Source organism: Primulina eburnea, chromosome 11, assembly GCF_022965805.1.
Source record: "Primulina eburnea isolate SZY01 chromosome 11, ASM2296580v1, whole genome shotgun sequence".
Classification (NCBI taxonomy): domain Eukaryota; kingdom Viridiplantae; phylum Streptophyta; class Magnoliopsida; order Lamiales; family Gesneriaceae; genus Primulina; species Primulina eburnea.
In genome coordinates, this window is record NC_133111.1 from 5,880,972 (window position 1) to 5,899,311 (window position 18,340).

Here is an 18,340-nt window from a genome sequence, read left to right on the forward strand (position 1 = left end):
TTGAAGTAATTTTGATTTTATTTGTGTTGGAATGTTGTAGATTTCAAAGTTTGACAAATTAATTCTTGAAAGAATTGAAGAATCCAACTTATTGAACAAGAAGCAACTGAAGACTTCGTTTTAAGCTGAACTGAAAAATCTTATCAACTGAAGTTTTCGTAACTGATATGACATTAGTTACAACTAATAATGCCCAGCTGAATTGGTCGGCTGATCAGTTGACTTTCAATCAGTTGGCCATGTCATCAGTTAAAAGATCAGCAGATAGTCTGACAGGTCATACCAAAGCAGAACAATTGTATCATAACAGAACAGTCTGAATACCTCGTACTACTGTCAGATAAAGCTACTACACGACGATCCAATGGATATTTGTCATTAAATGTATTCAATATGACCGTTTAGATCGAAGACTATATATATATAGTTACTAAGAACAAGCGAACACACGAAGCAATCAAACCAATCAATGGCGATACACTCCACGAGCATATTCTCAAGTTTAGAGATCACATTTTTAAGCTCCACAATCATTGTATTTATCAGTAGCATTTAAACTGCAAATTAGAGAATCTTTCTGTTTTATAACTGTTTAAGAATTGTTTGGCTAAGATTTTTAGTTTTGCAGTGTGGAAGACCAACTGAAGTGGATTATTACAATTTGTAATATATCAAAGTTTCTAAGTCCGAAACCTAGAAAAGCGAGAAAGAAAAGTGATCAACGAAGACTCAAATAGCTAAAATCATATCCTCGTGATAGAAAAGATGACGTAGGACCATTTGAAGTCTCCAAATATCCATAAAAATTCTCGTGTTAATTTCAATTATTATTTTTATTTATACTAAGTATTCAATCTATATTTCAATCTTATTCCTTTTAGTTGACTGATATATATCGACAAAAAAAGATTCTAATATCAGTTTGTTAAAGAACTGATTAACATTCTAGAAAATCATCCAAAAAGCCAAAGTTTTTATTCAACCTCTTATATAAACACCGTAACTTCCCTAAACGATCCTAACATTTTGGCTGGATAAATTGATGGTTTCTAAAATATGAAAAATGATTATAGAGTGAATGTAATTACTATCATAAGCAGGCAAAAAATTTAAACAACTTCATGAAATTTAAACAACTCCATGGTAATGTCAACAAATAAATTGGTAGGTTCATTTTATTCTACATTTTAAAACAAAATAATTGAGATTTTTATTAGGTTCATTCTACATTAATTTTGTCATAAAGTCATGTTTTTTTTTAATATATAAATTGAGTCGTAAATTTATCTCAAAATATTGATATATGAACGTTCTCAATGACTTCTCACGAGTGTTTTTGTTATATTTTTATTCTACTTATCAAACCAACCGATTTCAAATTAAATCCGATCAATTTGTTAGGACCATCGATAATTTTGGCCCATCCTTGAATGTGGACAACATAAATCAAATAACATACAATTAATGTGAACTTTTAAAAAAACAATAGATCACATAATAATTAATGCAAGTTTTCGTATTTTAGGCACACACTCAGGGGTGGGTACGGTACGATATACCGTATCGAACTACGGTACCATATACCGTACCAAAAATATCGGTATGGAATTTTTTCATATCGTTACCGATACCGAAAATTCGATATATCGAATTTTCGGTATGAAAAAAGTTCATACCGGTATCGTATCGACACCGAAAATTTTGTCGGTATACCGAACTCAAATTTTTTTTAAAAATAATAATTTAAAAAAATTTCGCGAAAAAAAATATTCCGTACCAATACCGATACCGAAAATTTCGGTACGGTACGGTACCGAAATTTTCGGTATACCAATTTTTCGGTAAATTTGGTATTTTTTTCGGTACGGTTTTTCGGTATTTCGATATTTTTTCCCATCTTTACACATATTTAAGAAATATTGATTTGATATTTATAAGAAATATAAAAAAAAAAAATAATGATATCACCTCTGTTTGAATATAAACAAATTAATTATGAAAAATTGTACAACCACGCAAAACATGTGTAAATATACCAATATCTTATTAATTAATAACAAAAAATATAAGAAATGTAAATACGTTTTTAAAGACAAAAATTTGTGTGAGTCGATCTTATGGATCGTATTTGTGAGACAGATATCTTATTTTGGACATTCATTAAAAATATTAGTTTTTATGCTAAGAGTATTACTTTTTATTGTGAATATGGGTAGGATTGACCGTATCATAGATTAAGATCCACTGTCTCACATTACACCTACATTTTTTTTTTTTATAAAGGAAATAACAATTTTAAAATTAAGGAGCCGGGTTTAAATAAGCCAACGCCGTCCATTCTTATCCCCGCCGCTCTTCACCGCCGCCAACAGCCACTCTGAACGTAGCCTTTTATGGGAGCCCTCACCAACCATATATGTTTATTGTTGTTGCGGCGGCTGTCCATCCATCACCCACCAACGGCAGTGCTGCCGTCTCGGCCATCCTAGCCGCATTCTCTCCGTCAAGATTGGAGCTAACTCAATCTTAATCTAATTTTGATCTATGTTTGTTTTCTCTCTTGTTTAATGGAGACAACTTTCTGGTTTCTCGCTTGTTAAGATGACCTCGGTGGATTTGGATTAGGAATCTTGTATAACGTGAGTTTTATTTTTTTAATTATAAAAAACCCTTCTTTTGTGCTCATTTTCATTATCCAAACTTCAATTTTTGGGGACCGAATGTGTATTATGCGGTGTTCTTGACAGCCTCCCCAAGCCATGATATTCTAAAATATTTCTTTTTTAATTTTGATTTCGTGTTTTAGCTTACACTTTCTGAAGTTTGAGCTGTAAATTATAAATGGGTTTTACGGATCGTGAGTAATTGAATTTGATTTTTTTGATGATATGGCCCTCTATCACATTTTCTTTTCATTTTCTTTCACTTGTGCTTTTCTTTGGTTGTCTCATCAAGAACGCGAATATTCGAATCTATTGAAACGTATATAATGTGTGTAACTGCATTTTTGTTACTGTTTCTTTAGATGGATTTATCGTCATGATTATTATTGTTTTGTTCGGTATATTCGCTTATGATGTTTGAGTTTTGGGCGAGGAGTAGAAGCTTTGATTAATTTTGTAGCTTGCATTAGAAAAATAAGGTGATATAATTCAAGGCTATTGATGATGTGTATGTATGTTTGTGTACTTTGGCATGAGTTTCGAAGTTCCATGTTTGCTAGTCTGAAGCCTCATAGTTTCTGGAGGTATAAGTAACCATGAAACAAACAATGCTCGTGATGCTGTAGATTTCTTGGAAAGCTCTGGTAAAAATAAAATGAGTGCTCAACAGGTATGATGTATGCTGTGTTCTAGAAAAAGGCTAATCAGGCAGTTGGTAATTTTTATATACCATGCATGAACATTCAGGAAATTTTGGATTCTTATTCTATTTTTTGTGCGTGCAGATAATTTAATTGCACAATCTGTTAAAGGGCATGAAGATAATTAGCTTTACAAGCATTGCAAAACCCCCATTTTTGCTAGTGCACTCCGTTACATTTAACCAACCCCAGTTAAGTTATGTTTCATCCCTAACAATTTCAAGCTATTATGCCAAGAGATGTGGATTGTTGGTTAGGTCAAACGCCTCTGTAGCTGGTACAGCACTTTCATCGAAGGCCTTACATTTATCTTCCTCCAAGGAGAACAAACTCGAGAAAGAAGTTAATCCTGCTTCATTCTATACACATCCTAGTTTATTGCAGATGAAGAATGAGAGGATAGCAAACCGTGCCCATGTTTACGAATTTTTGAGGGGCATCGGGATTATACCAGATGAGCTTGATGGTTTAGAACTTCCTGTTTCTGCTGAGGTCATGAAAGAATGTGTGAACTTCCTTCAGAATTTAGGGCTTTCGATCGAAGACATTACCAATTGCCCTCTTGTCCTTGGCTGCAGTGTAAAGAAAAACATGATTCCAGTTCTAGACTACCTTGGAAATTGGGAGTACGAAAATCTACTTTCACAGAGTTTCTGCGTCGGTACCCACAAGTTCTACATGCTAGTGTTGTTGTTGACCTTGCACCAGTTGTTAAGTATCTGTAAGGTATGGACATTAAGCCTAATGACATTCCCCGAGTGCTGGAGAGGTATCCAGAAGTTCTGGGATTTAAACTTGAGGGCACCATGAGTACCTCTGTGGCTTATTTGGTTGGAATCGGAGTACATAGGAGAGAGATTGGTCGGGTGTTAACTACATATCCAGAGATATTGGGCATGCGAGTAGGACGAGTTATCAAACCTTTCGTTGAATACCTGGGAAGCATGGGAATACCAAGCTTAGCTGTCACTAGATTAATCGGGAAAAGCCCACACATTCTTGGTTTTGAACTAAATGAGCGGGTGAAAACAAACGGCAAACTCCTTTTGGAATATAATGTTAGCCAAAAGTCCCTTGGTGGTGTGATCGCTCAATATCCCGAAATCATTGGAATTGACTTTGACACAAAACTTCTCAGCCAACAGAGCTCTCTAAAAAGGATTATTGGATTGGGTCTGAAAGATTTTGGAAGAGTCATAGAGAAGATGCCGCAGATTGTCAGCCTAAGCGACGAAGCAATAGTGAGGCATGTGAATTTCCTCAAAGAATGCAAATTCTCCTTAGAACAAGTGAAAACGATGGTTGTTGGGTGTCCACAGTTGTTGGCCTTGAATATCGACATCATGAAACTTAATTTCGAGTTCTTTGAACCCACTATGAATAGACCACTGGATGATTTGGTTTCTTTCCCAGCTTACTTCACGTATGGACTTGCTTCAACAATTAAGCCCAGGCATAAGATGCTCGCAAGTAAGGGATTCAAGTGCTCTCTTTCTTGGCTTCTTAATTGTTCAGACGAGAAATTCGAAGAAAGGATGAGCTATGACTCATTCGACATTGAAGAGATAGAACCCGATTCTTCTTCATTTGACCTCAATACTTTGATGCAACCGGTCAGTGAAGACTCGGATTCTGATTATGAAGATGACAGTGTTGATGGATGAATGTCCTAAACAATATAATCATATTGAAATCTGATTCTGAACCTATCTTGACCCGCAATCCTGGCATCAACCCTTGTACGGGGGTGGGTAGGGGTGTCAAGAAGTCGTACGTGCTACCAATTTGTCGGCTTATGTGCTGCTCTTGACGATTTTGTGCCATGTTTGATGGAGGATTGTTAGCTCTTAAGGTTCAACGTTAGAGGTTGATTATGCGATTATTGTCGATGTCTTCGAATGATATCATCCTAAAGACCGCCTAAATATGGCAATTTGAAGTGAAAGATGCAAATGTGAAGTTCCCATCAGAAGCGTACCAGAAACATTTCTAAATCAAGAAAAATGTAAATCCACACCATGGGGAATTTAAGTTTTTGAGTTCTCATCCACCATGTCTAAAGAAGCCATCGATATACACAATCTTCTAAAATGACCGTTCTGAGTCAAATGTTGGAAAAACCACAAGCAATTCTTAGCATAGCTAGTATCCTATACAAAACTTTCGTTTTCTCCCACTTCCTCTTCTAATTCACAGAATCACTTTCCCAGCCACCACGGTATTAGTACCATGTACAAACATAAGATGGTATGTACGTGTTATCAGGGACAATCCAACGAGGAAGTTCTGCTTGTTTTGCTCGGCGCTGGTGTATTTTTTCGAGACTGGCGTTTTGTAGGCACTAGAACACTTTCATTTAACTTCGCATCATATACATCATCATAATCTTCATTGCCCTCGTCATTTTTAAAAACTGGGTGGACATAAGCATATTGCAGATAGGCTTTTAAATTCAGGTTCGGTTCTCGTGTCCGTTCTAAAGTATCTTTCATCATTGCTTCCTACGATCCACAAGAAAAGGCAATGAACCAGTCATAAGCTTTATATAATTTAAGGAGATGAAATTGGTCATAGTGATCAGAACCTGTAAAGGGTAGGACACAAAAGCTGGCTCATAACGGGCTTTGCAGTATCTTTGAAATGAGATGGTCAACACAGGAAGTGCAATTAGGAATGGAGTGGATTGAGCAGCTCCTTTGGTACTCAGTAATCCCATTAGCATTAGCTGGGAGAAGACCAGAGCTGATATTATGCGTCCATGGACATCTGGCCAAAAGGACGCAGCACTTTCATACCGTTGGTTGTACACATTTATGATCTGCAACAACAAGACAAATGATCATGACACGACCTGATCTAAATGCTTAAGCATTAGAGAAGAGAGATTCAATTCTACCTGATGCCGGAATACGACATAAGCCAGCACAAAGAAAACCAATATAAATGGAAGCAGAACTGGTGTCACAACAGCATAAACAAGGCCTAGAAGAAAATATAACTGTATCCGAGGTTCACCAGTATTAAAGCCAATGCTCCCTGGATTCATTGCCTCCTCTCTATCCTTTTCAGTCTTCACCAAAAAAAAGTTCCTTATATGAAAGAATATCAGAGGTTTCAATCTCAAGATTTCTCCCGCTACACCAGCCCATCCATCTATCATTATATAAGTGATGAAGAAAGTGGCTTTCATAGGAATTGCAACACCAATTGTTCTAGGAATTCTGCAAGAAGAACGACATCACATACATAATTGAGTAAAAGGCTTTGAGTATTCACAAGATCATTGTGGGATGTATGTTTAAGTAATTTACTCGTTGGCGGACTTGTGAAGAAAACTGTTGAGTTGTTGAAAAGCAGTTCCTGCTATTACGCTCACAAGGAAAACATTCACGAAGTTGAAGATATAATGTCTCAATGCTGATCTTCTCTCCAGGGATGAAATGGACAGAAATCCCTCAAATTTGGACATTATCATCAATATGGATGGCAGCACAATGAGAAAAATCTTCAGAATAATTCCAGGTAAAAAACCTTGGATTAAAGACTTGATAAAATGGCTGGCACAAATAATAATTTAGTAAGAAAAACCAACACTAAATGTCTGGCAGAACTAGTAATATTTAGTAAGAAAAACAAAGGAAACTAGAAGAAATATCATCTACAATAACATAGACTGGGTAAACACTTGGTGAATATATAACTTATGGTAACTGAGGCTCACAACAAGGATCACACAAAAGATAATATTGTAATTTTTTTAGTAATGAAACTAAGGCCCATGCGTCCGTCACTTATGGAAATCTTTTCAGCAAATTTTTGGATTTACAGGAAAACCCAGTAAACAGATCATTCGGTTCTGCCCTTCCAAATGTCCACCTTAATCCAACAGGATGCCAGAATTTCTAAAGACACAAAATGAGAAGACCACAGTGCCAATAATTTGCCAAAAACAATTTAGTACAAGAAAGATTAAAGAAAAAGCAAATGACCACTACAATTATCATAGATAGTATTTATGTTATACTAATTAAAAATGCATACTCACAGTTCAATAACCGACTTGAGAAATGGTGCTATTTTCTCTATACCCTCAAGATTCGCAAGAGATTGCACAATGGTAATGGGGATCATGAAAAAGAATGTAAGGAAGAAAAAAGCAACAGAAGCAATAAGCCTCCTAACAGTCAGTGAAAGATAGGGTATTGCCAGGTTATTCCAGTAGATATCACGTGGCTCCGAAGCCCACTCGGTTAACCACATAGTCGGATTTCTTGATTGCTGAGTTTGCGCACAAACAGCAGCACCCCAACGAGTTTTGAAGGAGACGAATGCTGCTGGCATAATGCAATCACTATCAGTTTTCACCCTTACCCGCTCTTCATCTATCTGCATAAATATGAATGCTGTGTTTAGATAATAAATAAAGAAATAGCAATCCATCACTAAGTTTCAGGGACGGCAAGAGGCAAAGAGACATTTGTGACTGCAGTAGAAGTTTATAGAATCATTACATCCATCAAATATGTGGCATAAACTCACATAAAAACTTAGCAATAAATGAAAATACTAAGACAAATTTTTTTAGACGATTGAACATAGTTTTCTGTTTGTACAGGGATCTTCTTAGTTTGTAGTTATCACGGACATGGCAGAAAAAGCACCCAAAATATATTTTCTGATAAAAATGTGTTTTCAGAATCCAAAAATAGTAAAATCGGTGGATAGCCATTTGTTTTAAATGCAAGACTCTGTAAGTACAGGTCTGTTGGAAAAGCCTTTTAAATCTAAAAGAAACTTTGAGTTGTTCTACTTACTTCTTTTGACAGTCTCTGAATTTCAGATGTCTGATGATCAATTGCATCCACTTTCTCTCCCCAAAGGCCAAAGAAACCAGTCTGTAATTTTAAACAGTTAATTTATTCATTACACTTCTAAACCAAATGCCTCCCATAATTGACTTGAAGTTGCACTAATATGGAACATGGGACTGTTCATGACAATTGATACAAGATTCAACCCTTGAAATAAGTTGAAATACATAGCAATACCTTTGTCATTGGTCGTTGTGATTGATTTCTTGAATACTTTATTTGGTAATAGTCGAGCCAATTTTCCTTGCTTTTTTTCTTCTTGATCAGTTTAGCAAGTTTATTGGCATTAATAACAACCTGCACAAATTGTCTAAACTAAGAACGATGCTACATCAACAAAAAATAAAGCTTGATGTACAATGTCTACCATATGAATATACTAGACAAAACTTCGGCCAAAGAAACATCAAAACAGAAGCAAAAAATGGAACGAACATCACAGGCAGACAAAAAAATTTATAAAGAGGTTACATGCTAATAATAAAGACATTTTAATGATAAAAAAGAGAGAGAGAGGCATTACTGCGATATGAAAAAGCAAAGAAAACACGGCCGATGGATATAAAAAGCATGTTAATTAGATAGATAACGATTGAGATTACATAAGGCACACTAAGTTTAAGACTGCCACTTTCTTTAAGACTATTAATCCCTTCGATTCCCTTTACCTATGTTCTCCCGCTAATAGTTTAACCATTCTTGGTTTTCAAAATCACATCTTCATCTTCATTCACATAAATGCATAGTGAAATAGATATATTTCCTTTTTTTTTCTTTTCTAAACTATCGGAATTGTCTTGAAATAACATGAAACTGAATTGGTCCAAGAAAATTGGAAACAACAAGGTTTCAGAATGAAATTATTTTTCTAAAGTAATAGAAACCAAATCATACTGACTGCAACATAGACACAGTTGGCAATTTCAGGAAAACGAGAACCTGATGAGTCAGATAATGATTTGGATGGTTCACCAAGAAAAAATGCTCCACAGATTCCGACACTGATTCATCAAGGTCAGGAGGCACATTTCTAACCAGAACCTGTGAAAAATTAAGCTTCAGCACTGAAAGAGGAAAACATAGTTGGCCCGTGATACCAAATTTAAGACATCAGCAGCCACTATAGATATGCATCTTAAGTGAATAATTAGGTATATAACCAATTGAGTTATCAATGGAGACAGAAAGTTGCACAACCTGGTATGTCCTAAACGCAAGTTGTCCCCAAGAAACATAGAGAAGCACATACATCAGATCACACAAGCACCAAAAAAAATGTCGAACTAGCCAGAGAAGTTAAAAGGATTTCTTGTAAGGAATATATAGCATATTTCCAGAAAATAAAGGGAATTCCTAGTACATTCATACAGCCAAGAGAATGAGTTTTCGCTGACCTTATTTTCTTGGAGAGAATCGGAAGGATTTCAGAAGATACTAGACATTATCAATTTGTGGGGTTAAATAAGACCTATTTTCTAATTGCAAAAAAAAAAAAAAAAATCCCCCAACAAACTACTTTTTATCAGGATATTGCCTCATACCGTGAATTGATCAGGACGACGTCTTTCAGAAGCAAGAAAGTGCAAGCGCATTGTTGCAACGACCGCATACTCCTTTTTTAGAGCGTAGCATGTCCAAAAAGTAAAGACATAGGCCATCACAATATGAGTCCAAAACCTATTAAAGTAACATGAAGTATAAATCAATAAATCATGCATCACACACACATCTGTACAATAAAAAATGCCATTCTTTGTATACTAAATAATGTATTAGTTTTAGCCCCAGGAAAGGAGAGTTATAATCCTGGTATAGAAAAGTAGTCAAATATTCAGGATTACAATTATGAAGCAATCAACATAGATGATATTGCAAATCATCATAAAAATCCATGGAAGAGGAAAAAGCTCTTAACCTTTTTGATCCATATGGAATGTTTGAAATAGAAAGCTTGTCGATATCACTATACTCTAGCTTTTCCATAACTTCAGATATAGCCAAGGCGTTGTTCGTCCAGTTTACTGGCACAAGGATAGCCCAAGCTAACAATGCTACGGGACCAAAAATTTTTAGTCTGCATGAAAATCAGCACAAAATCAGTATGCAATCAAGAACGACAACTTAAAATGCTATTTCTTAGTTTTTCTATCCAACACCACGGATATAGACATAGACCGATGCAATGTAGTGAGAAAAAACATATGTAAAAAGTTTATTTCAGTTAAAAAAATGCAGAATTATACAAATTGTCAGATAGTTCGATGTTCAGTAATTAGATGGAAGAAAGTCTGTTAAGATTAGAGATGAAAGGCTTGAATCATATTTTATATTATCAAAATTATGACAAGTTTTTTTATATAGTTTTGTTGTGTTTTGTAGCTGATCCACACAAATCCAAATTATATTAATAACTCCAGTTGCTATCTTTCTTCTTTTTAAAATTAAACAAAATCAAAGGAGTAGATGGATACCAACTTCGTCGAAGTGCATGTATCCCTTTGTAACATATAGATTAATATGGGTTACACCCCTTTATTGAGATGTCATGTGTACTTAAGCATTAATTGTCGAACCACATGCATCCTATATTGTGTAGCTATTTTTTTTTTTATTTTTTAACATCCAGCAATGAATTCCAACTGTGTCCAAATGCATATAACCTATCAAGACCACTTAACAAGGAGTTGAAAACCATCAACAGGATGATGCTTAAGAGGAATCAACCAGATAACTTCTTGATTCATGATTAACCAACTCAGCTTTATGTGCTCCAGACAATGGAAGAATATTATTCCAAGTTTACTTGTATATGGAAAATATGAACGAGAGTTAAGTACACATTGGTACGAGGTAAAGAATATCGCATTATAATGCCTACCCCAGCAAGTAAATTCGTAAATAGACGGCTGAATCCAGCCCAGCATGATCAATGAGCTCCGGCTCTGGCATTCTCAGAGCATTTGGCACCCAATTCAAAAACCTAACATACGATCGCCAGTCCAAATTAACAAATTTGCTCACATTAGCGCCTGACTGCACGGGACTGCTTCTCAAACCATTGAGGTACCATTTTGGAAAATATACTCTGTCATTAATTGGCTGCAGCCGAAGGATGGCAAATGCTACAAGGAAAACCAAAGCAGAAAGTATATTTATGCCTGCTGCAACCCCTATGTCCCCTAATGTAGCCATCCCTCCCTCTAGTATTAAGCCAACTTCCTGCTATAAATAGAAATTAGAATATATATCGATAAAATATGCGGCTATGCGCTACATATACTAAGCAAGATTTCTATGGCATGTAAAGTGAAATTTAAGTAGAGTATCCATATTAATAATCTCATATAAAGTAAACAACCCGCAAATATGAAAACATTTAAGAATTACAATTTAATGCATCTGCAAAATAGCTGATTCAAGGACAACAACGAACAATGAAATTAAGCATCCTGAACTACTACAACCAGTTATAAACCATAGCTTTAGTAAAAATCTCAGTTCATTTCCTTTACAAAGTTTCTCAAACAACCACCTCACTGACCAAATTCTCCATCGTCGCTATTCGATTCGGACATTAAAATTTATTGAATAAGCACAAATAAGTGAATAACTTCATCATGTGCCATATATGTAATAGTAATTCTGCACTAATGACTTATGACAACTAAGCTAAACCAGAAAAAATCCCACCACAAGAAATTGATAAAAAAGGATCAAGCAACAAATTTCTATACCTACGCCAAGAACAACCGATATTTTTTGTCTTACTTCTCACAGAAAGTGACAAACTGTCATCAAAGCGTCACAACACTAAGCCCATTTAAAGCATCCCCAAGAAAACAAAAAGTCGCTATAAATTGTACATAAGAAGCAGAAAAGTACCAAGGGAAAACATACCGGCGGGAAATTAATCCTCGGCCTTGAGTCCTAGTCAAATCGTATGAACTCCCAAAACCGAAAACGAAGAACAAAATGATCGAGAAGATTAAGCCGAAAGGTCCCCGATTGAATGACACTGAATTGAAAAAAGTCTTCACAGTTGAATCAAATCAAAACCCAAAAACACTCGCACTCATACCCTTTCATAAAGTTTAGTCTGAAACACCCATGCAATGAATGTAGTTAAACTCATGTATATGAACAACAACAAAAAGGGGCGGGACCGATGTATGCGTATATATATAAATAGTCGCGATTTTCTCGCGGTATTTTATTTGCAAAATTGAATGAGTGTCAGAATTAAAGGGTAAAGTTTCGATTTTGTGACAGATATTGTCAAGAATCCACTCCCAAATGACTGATATGATTGAAACAGGAAAGGCCGGTTAAAGAATTATAGTAATTCGTCACTAAATAATCGGATTCTTCACGATGATGATCTGTAAAGTTCGCTTCGGCTGGGTATCATGCTGTAAATCGCCACGTGTTCATCCTTACGGCTAGTTTTCGCCTGGGCCATAGATGGTATCCATCTGGCCGACGTCACGCGACACAGGCGCGTGATGATTAGGAACTTGAATATACAAGGATAAGAAACCGAAAGCGGATAATCCATGTGTCCGCATGAAAATTGTTTACACCATCAATTCATAATTATTATTATTTGGAATAGTCGGAAGGGGAAGGATCCTCGATTCCCTTCTTTTTGGGTACGATGTTGTCATTCAAATAGTTCGCTGTTCGAAACATTTTGGATATTTTTTGACATCGTTTATATTTGTTGTTGTATCTAATTAATTGGAGGGTAGGTCTTTAGTGAGACGGTCTCACAAATCTTTATATGTGAGACGAATCAACCTCACCAATAGTCACAATAAAAAGTAATACTCTTAACATAAAAAAATAGTACTTTTTCATGGATTACTCAAATAAGATATATGTCTCATAAAATACGATTCGTTAGACCTTCTCACACAATTTTTTGCCTAAACCAGAACTAGAGCTCTTAAAAAGAGCGGAAAGCGCATTTTAAACGCAAAATATTTAGCTTGGAAAAAATAGTCAATTAATTGTGTTAATCGTGTAAGAATATGAAAAAAAAAACTTGAAATAAAGAAAAAAAACATAATTTTTTATGATAGAATTTAAAAATAATTCTTACTTTTTAAATTAATTTTAACTCTTAAAATTGTATTAAAAAAAATTATTTTTAAGGAAAAAAAAACTTAGAAACACGTGCATTAAAAAAATTAGAAAGACGTGCACTATTCTCTTTTTTTTTTTTTTTTTTGTGTGACTAAGATATGATATTGGATCTAACACAAAAAAATTTTACTTCATACAACTGTGATTTTAAGATATATGTTTTTATGACTTTTATGTATTTATTCTTAAAATTTATATGTTTATATATTATTTAATCTATTAATCAGCTTAATCTAATTAAAATTATACCAAAAATTTAAAACATGTTTTTACGCTTAATCTCATTCTAAATTTGTTTAACCATGTGAAACTTGAAGCTGATCTTTAACTGGGACGAAAAACATTCATCACTTTTGTAATTAAAAAAAAAACTTATTTTCAACAATCAAAGAAGGGTCTTGTTATTTCTTCGTCTGTTCGGTTCAATTCGGTTCAATTCGATTCGGTTCGGTCAGTTGATAGGGGGTTCTCCGTCGGTTGTGTAACCAGCTTCCTAAATTATCGAGAAGCAGCTATTAAGATATGTGTAGAGTTTTTACTTTAGCTGGTATGGGAGCATGAGCCACGTTCTTAATTTGTGACGCTTAAATAATTAAATAAATAAATAAATAAATAGGAGTTGATTTTTACCTAAAAAGGGGAAATTTTGGTGATGTTGCTTTAATTTTATACTATATATTTTGTATCAAAAGATGGAATGTGAGACACCTATTCAACTTTCCGTCGGAGATTAGCGTAAATACATTTATTTATGAGACTATTTTATGTGAATGTGTATGTCTTGGTGAGTTGAATCCATGAACCTTTCCATTTTGTCGGTATTCGCTCTTTTATGGAGAAAATTGCAATATTTATTGTATATTATGAAATTTTGATTTTATTTCGATATCTTTGTTATTTTTGAAATTTTATTTTTTTAATACGTAAGGTTGATATGACATATGAAAATGAGACTTTGACTTGACACTGATATGTTATATGTCATATCAATACCGACATCAATACATCGGTATTGATATGAAAAATGATTAAATTATGAAAAATTAAAAGATCTAGAATTGATATTGAAATTGGACAATATAGATAATCAAAATCATAAAGAAATAAATATATATGATCAAAACTATAATTTCCCGAGTTTTATCATGTGAAGCCAAATGTAAAGAAACATGTGGTGGTGTCAAAATCATTTTTTTAACCTTGGGAACCATAAACCATTATCTTTGGTGCACTTTGGTTAAACACAAAGGATCAACGTAGTAGCGTACAAATTAGTCAACCAGATAAACTATACTAAGCAAGTTATGTGTGGTAGACTCAAAGATGAAATGACAGAGATAATGAGAGATTGAATCACGACTTTTTGGTAGGAGCTCACCATACCCTACAATCTAAGTTACCACTTGGGTGTTATAGTACATTATTCTCGTACCCAAAACGCAGAGAAAATTTTAAAAAAATTTGTTTTGATGTGCAAAACATTCTTGGGTGTCTTATGATTTAAATCATTAATTGGGTGTTTAGATTTGATTTACCTTTGCGTTTAAGAATGTTAAACACCAAACCAATCTATGATTAGTAGAGTTGGTCTTCTTGTAAATTTTTATGAACTTTCTTAAATATTCTAATCAATTTCATTATCAGAAGTTTTGTTCTTCGTGTGGATTACACTAGAAATCCACATGAAATTTTGCGTTCAGAGTAAATCGATCAAACATCGAAAATTCAAAATCCCGATGAGGCAACGACTGTGTCGCGGTGGTTTTGTGGTGGTGCTCGACTGTAAGCCTTGGACAAGGTAGTGGTCGAGTATCGTAGAGGAGAAATAGAAGGTGAGAGAAAATCTCGATTTGATTTTCTTGTTGTGTTAATTATTATTTTTACAATCCTTTTATATCATGTATTTAATAAACACAATATTCCAATTCCACCAGGATTCTACTCGAATTAGGATTCTATAATTTCATTAATTATTAATCAATCAATTAATTCTAGATTATTCTAAAATATTCCATGAGAATCTTATATTTAGTAGTCATTACCATTAATTTATTATCTAATTAACATGTTATAAATTCACTAAACTAATTATTTTGAACTCATTATAATCTCGATCGACAATCAGATATTGACGATGTATCGATGGTACAAATTTTGTTTATATAATGAAAAACAAGGCCAAAATTTTCCACTAATTCATTTTTTATAGTTGTCAGTTTTGTGAACTCCTTCATTAAAACAGACAGTTCCACTCTCCTGACTTAATTTGGAGTTAAGCTAACTTCCACAAATTTAAATAATGGAATCTACTTATAAATTATTTTATAAGTAATATATTTGATTTCCATCAAACTAGAGTCGCAAATTCAAGTCCTTGAATTTGACTATCTCAACGAGAACATATAATCCAATACTTGTGTGACCCTCAATAGTCTAGAGATATAACTAGTTGTGGGTTCACAACATCATGTGATCTAGGACAACATTTGTACTTGTTCGGGCTTACCTTAATTAGCCTTATTCTTTTCATTAACCCCCTGATAAAAAACGTTAGAACTCAAGTCTGATTGCTCCAATCAGATCATTATAAGAGCGTCTAATAGTATTGCCTCATGATCCCCTAGGTATAATTGATAGTTCTTGCAAGAACCAATAAATTATAGTTAGTCTATAGTACAGTCTCTTCTACGCATGTATTGTAATGCCCGCGATTTTATATCATGTTAATTTGTTATTATTGACTTTGAATCGATATGATTATGAATGATCGCTCCGAGACTTGATTTGAGTTTGCATGTGAGATTTGATGTGCGAGGACAATACCCCTCGCGCAAATGCGCGACACGATGCGCGCATATGCGTGAGGCAGGCAGAGGACCTCGCGCATTTGCGCGAGAAAGGACGCGCATATGCGCGAGCGTGTGCAAGGAAAAATGCCGAGTTCAGAGAGCCTCGCGCATATGCGTGGAGATGGTGCGTGCATATGTGCGAGCTGCCGAGAAGGTTACATGTCGAGACAGTAAGTCTCGCGCATATGCGCGGGGCTAAGACGCGCATATTCGCGAGGCATGCATAAGGGAAAATCGACACTTGGTTTCATCATGCAACGTGTGTGTGTGTGTGTGTGTGTGTGTGTGTGTGTGTGTGTGTGTGTATAAGTGTTGCAATTTATTCAACACATTCAGAAAGAAAAAGAACCGAGGAAGGGAAGTGGAAAATCTTTACGTCTTTTATTTTAGGAATTTGAAGTTTACGAAATATCCGTCCGTCCGATTTTCAGTCCGATTTCAATACCGTGTTTCTATCGACGAGAGCTTCAACTGGATGTAAGTTTTACCACGGTTTGATATGATGTGAAATTATGATATTGAAAGAATCGGATATGATTCATATATGATGTTCTTGATATAGTAAACATCGTATAATCGAAACCGGATTGAAGAACATATATCATATGAAATTGTTATGATTTTTCAGAATGGATTTGATTGAGATTTGATATCAGAGTTATATTGTTATTTATTATGAGTTATTGGAATTGGTATATACTGATTTGTATTACCGGTATTTTGGAAATTATACTGTTGTACCGTCAGAATTTGATAAGACTGAGATGTCTTGATTTGAGTTGAATATTGATACAGTATATTCGATTGTCATTGCCAGATTGAGTATTGACAGGCTTTGAGTTCGAGACATCGACTTCGTCAGATCGACAGAAAGAAATGTATAAATCAATGTTAACCGGGAGATCGACTTGAGTCAGATTGGACTTGAGTTTCTCAAAAATCACATACTTTATTTTATTGCATTGATGTTTGCAATTGAATGAAATTGATATGCTTAGTCTATTGATTTATAGCAAAGCGTGTATTGAGTCATCGGCGGAGATGCCTAGTCATTAGCGGATATGCCAAGTCTTTGGCGGATATGCCGAGACACTGAATGTTTGGTTTATATCGATGTTGCTTAGGAATAGATCGACTCCTATCGCTGAGATTCGATATATGTGCTAATGTCCAGGAACCGAGATCCCTAGATTAGAGATGAGTCGAGTCTGAGATGACGAGTCATTAGTTGATTTACAGTTTTATATCATTCATGTTTTCGGATTTGATACATATTATTGATATCTGTTTCATGCTTTTATATCTGTTATATGATTGCATATTTACGTTATTTATACTGGGATTATATTCTCACCGGAGTTATCCGGCTGTTGTTGTGTTTGTATGTGTGCATAACAACAGGTGGGACATGATCATGGTCAAGAAGAGGATGAGAGAGGACAAGTTAGCGTGGAGATCCGGATCAGAAGTAGATAGGCTTCAGCACTTGATATATAGTAGTTGAACCCTAGTTCATGTTAATGTATTGAGTACAAGACATGTACTTTACTTTTGATATGTATATCAGAGTGATTTCATTACGTTCCGTATTTTTATTTAAAAAAAAAATTAGACTATGTTTATTATAATTGATCAAGTTATTCCCAAAGATGATTAAGAAATGAATTAGCGTCCGGGTCCTCACATGTATCCTGATTGAATCTGCAATCCTATGTATCTTTGAGTAATAATAGTGACATGGTAAGAGAAACTAAGGAAACACCTTCTTGTAATGCACGTGTCTTATTCTGACCAGAGATTCCTTACACGAATAAATCATCAGATCACATATGATATCTTCACCCGTAGGTGAGCGGGAATCCACAACTACAATGCATTCGAAATTACACTCAATATCGCCACCTAATGACCCTCAATAGAGTTGGTAAATGAATCAACGTACATGCTAGTACACAAAGCCTCAATGTTCTCTCGGGTCTAAGGACTAATAGTATACAACTATAAGGCTGTGTTTGGTTGAAATGATAGGACAAATGAAATGATTAATATGAAAATGATTAAGTAAATGATAAAGAAAGATTCGTATGGTTTGCTTACGTCCTTGTTGTGTT

General features: G+C 34.8%; 1 protein-coding gene and 1 pseudogene across 5 annotated transcripts; one reads left to right on the forward strand and one right to left on the reverse strand.

Moving 5' to 3' along the window:
* Positions 1 to 2,308: 2,308 nt before the first annotated feature.
* Positions 2,309 to 5,166, forward strand: LOC140804862 (transcription termination factor MTERF4, chloroplastic-like; annotated as a pseudogene).
* Positions 5,167 to 5,411: 245 nt separating this feature from the next.
* On the reverse strand, positions 5,412 to 12,522 carry LOC140804861 (calcium permeable stress-gated cation channel 1-like). Of its 5 annotated transcripts, none has more exons than XM_073161022.1 (12): positions 12,133 to 12,522; positions 11,114 to 11,357; positions 10,151 to 10,309; positions 9,777 to 9,912; positions 9,175 to 9,276; positions 8,413 to 8,532; positions 8,179 to 8,259; positions 7,410 to 7,750; positions 6,676 to 6,921; positions 6,261 to 6,585; positions 5,949 to 6,182; positions 5,412 to 5,865 (listed from the first exon to the last, which is right to left on the reverse strand). In XM_073161022.1, the coding sequence occupies exons 2-12, from the start codon at positions 11,182 to 11,184 to the stop codon at positions 5,626 to 5,628; spliced, it is 2,055 nt and encodes a 684-aa protein (XP_073017123.1). In that variant the 5' UTR covers positions 11,185 to 11,357; positions 12,133 to 12,522; the 3' UTR covers positions 5,412 to 5,625. The 5 variants fall into 5 exon arrangements, with proteins under 5 accessions (XP_073017123.1, XP_073017119.1, XP_073017120.1 ...); XM_073161018.1 differs by having other exon boundaries at positions 11,114 to 11,454; XM_073161019.1 differs by having other exon boundaries at positions 11,114 to 11,457.
* Between the last annotated feature and the right edge of the window lie 5,818 nt (positions 12,523 to 18,340).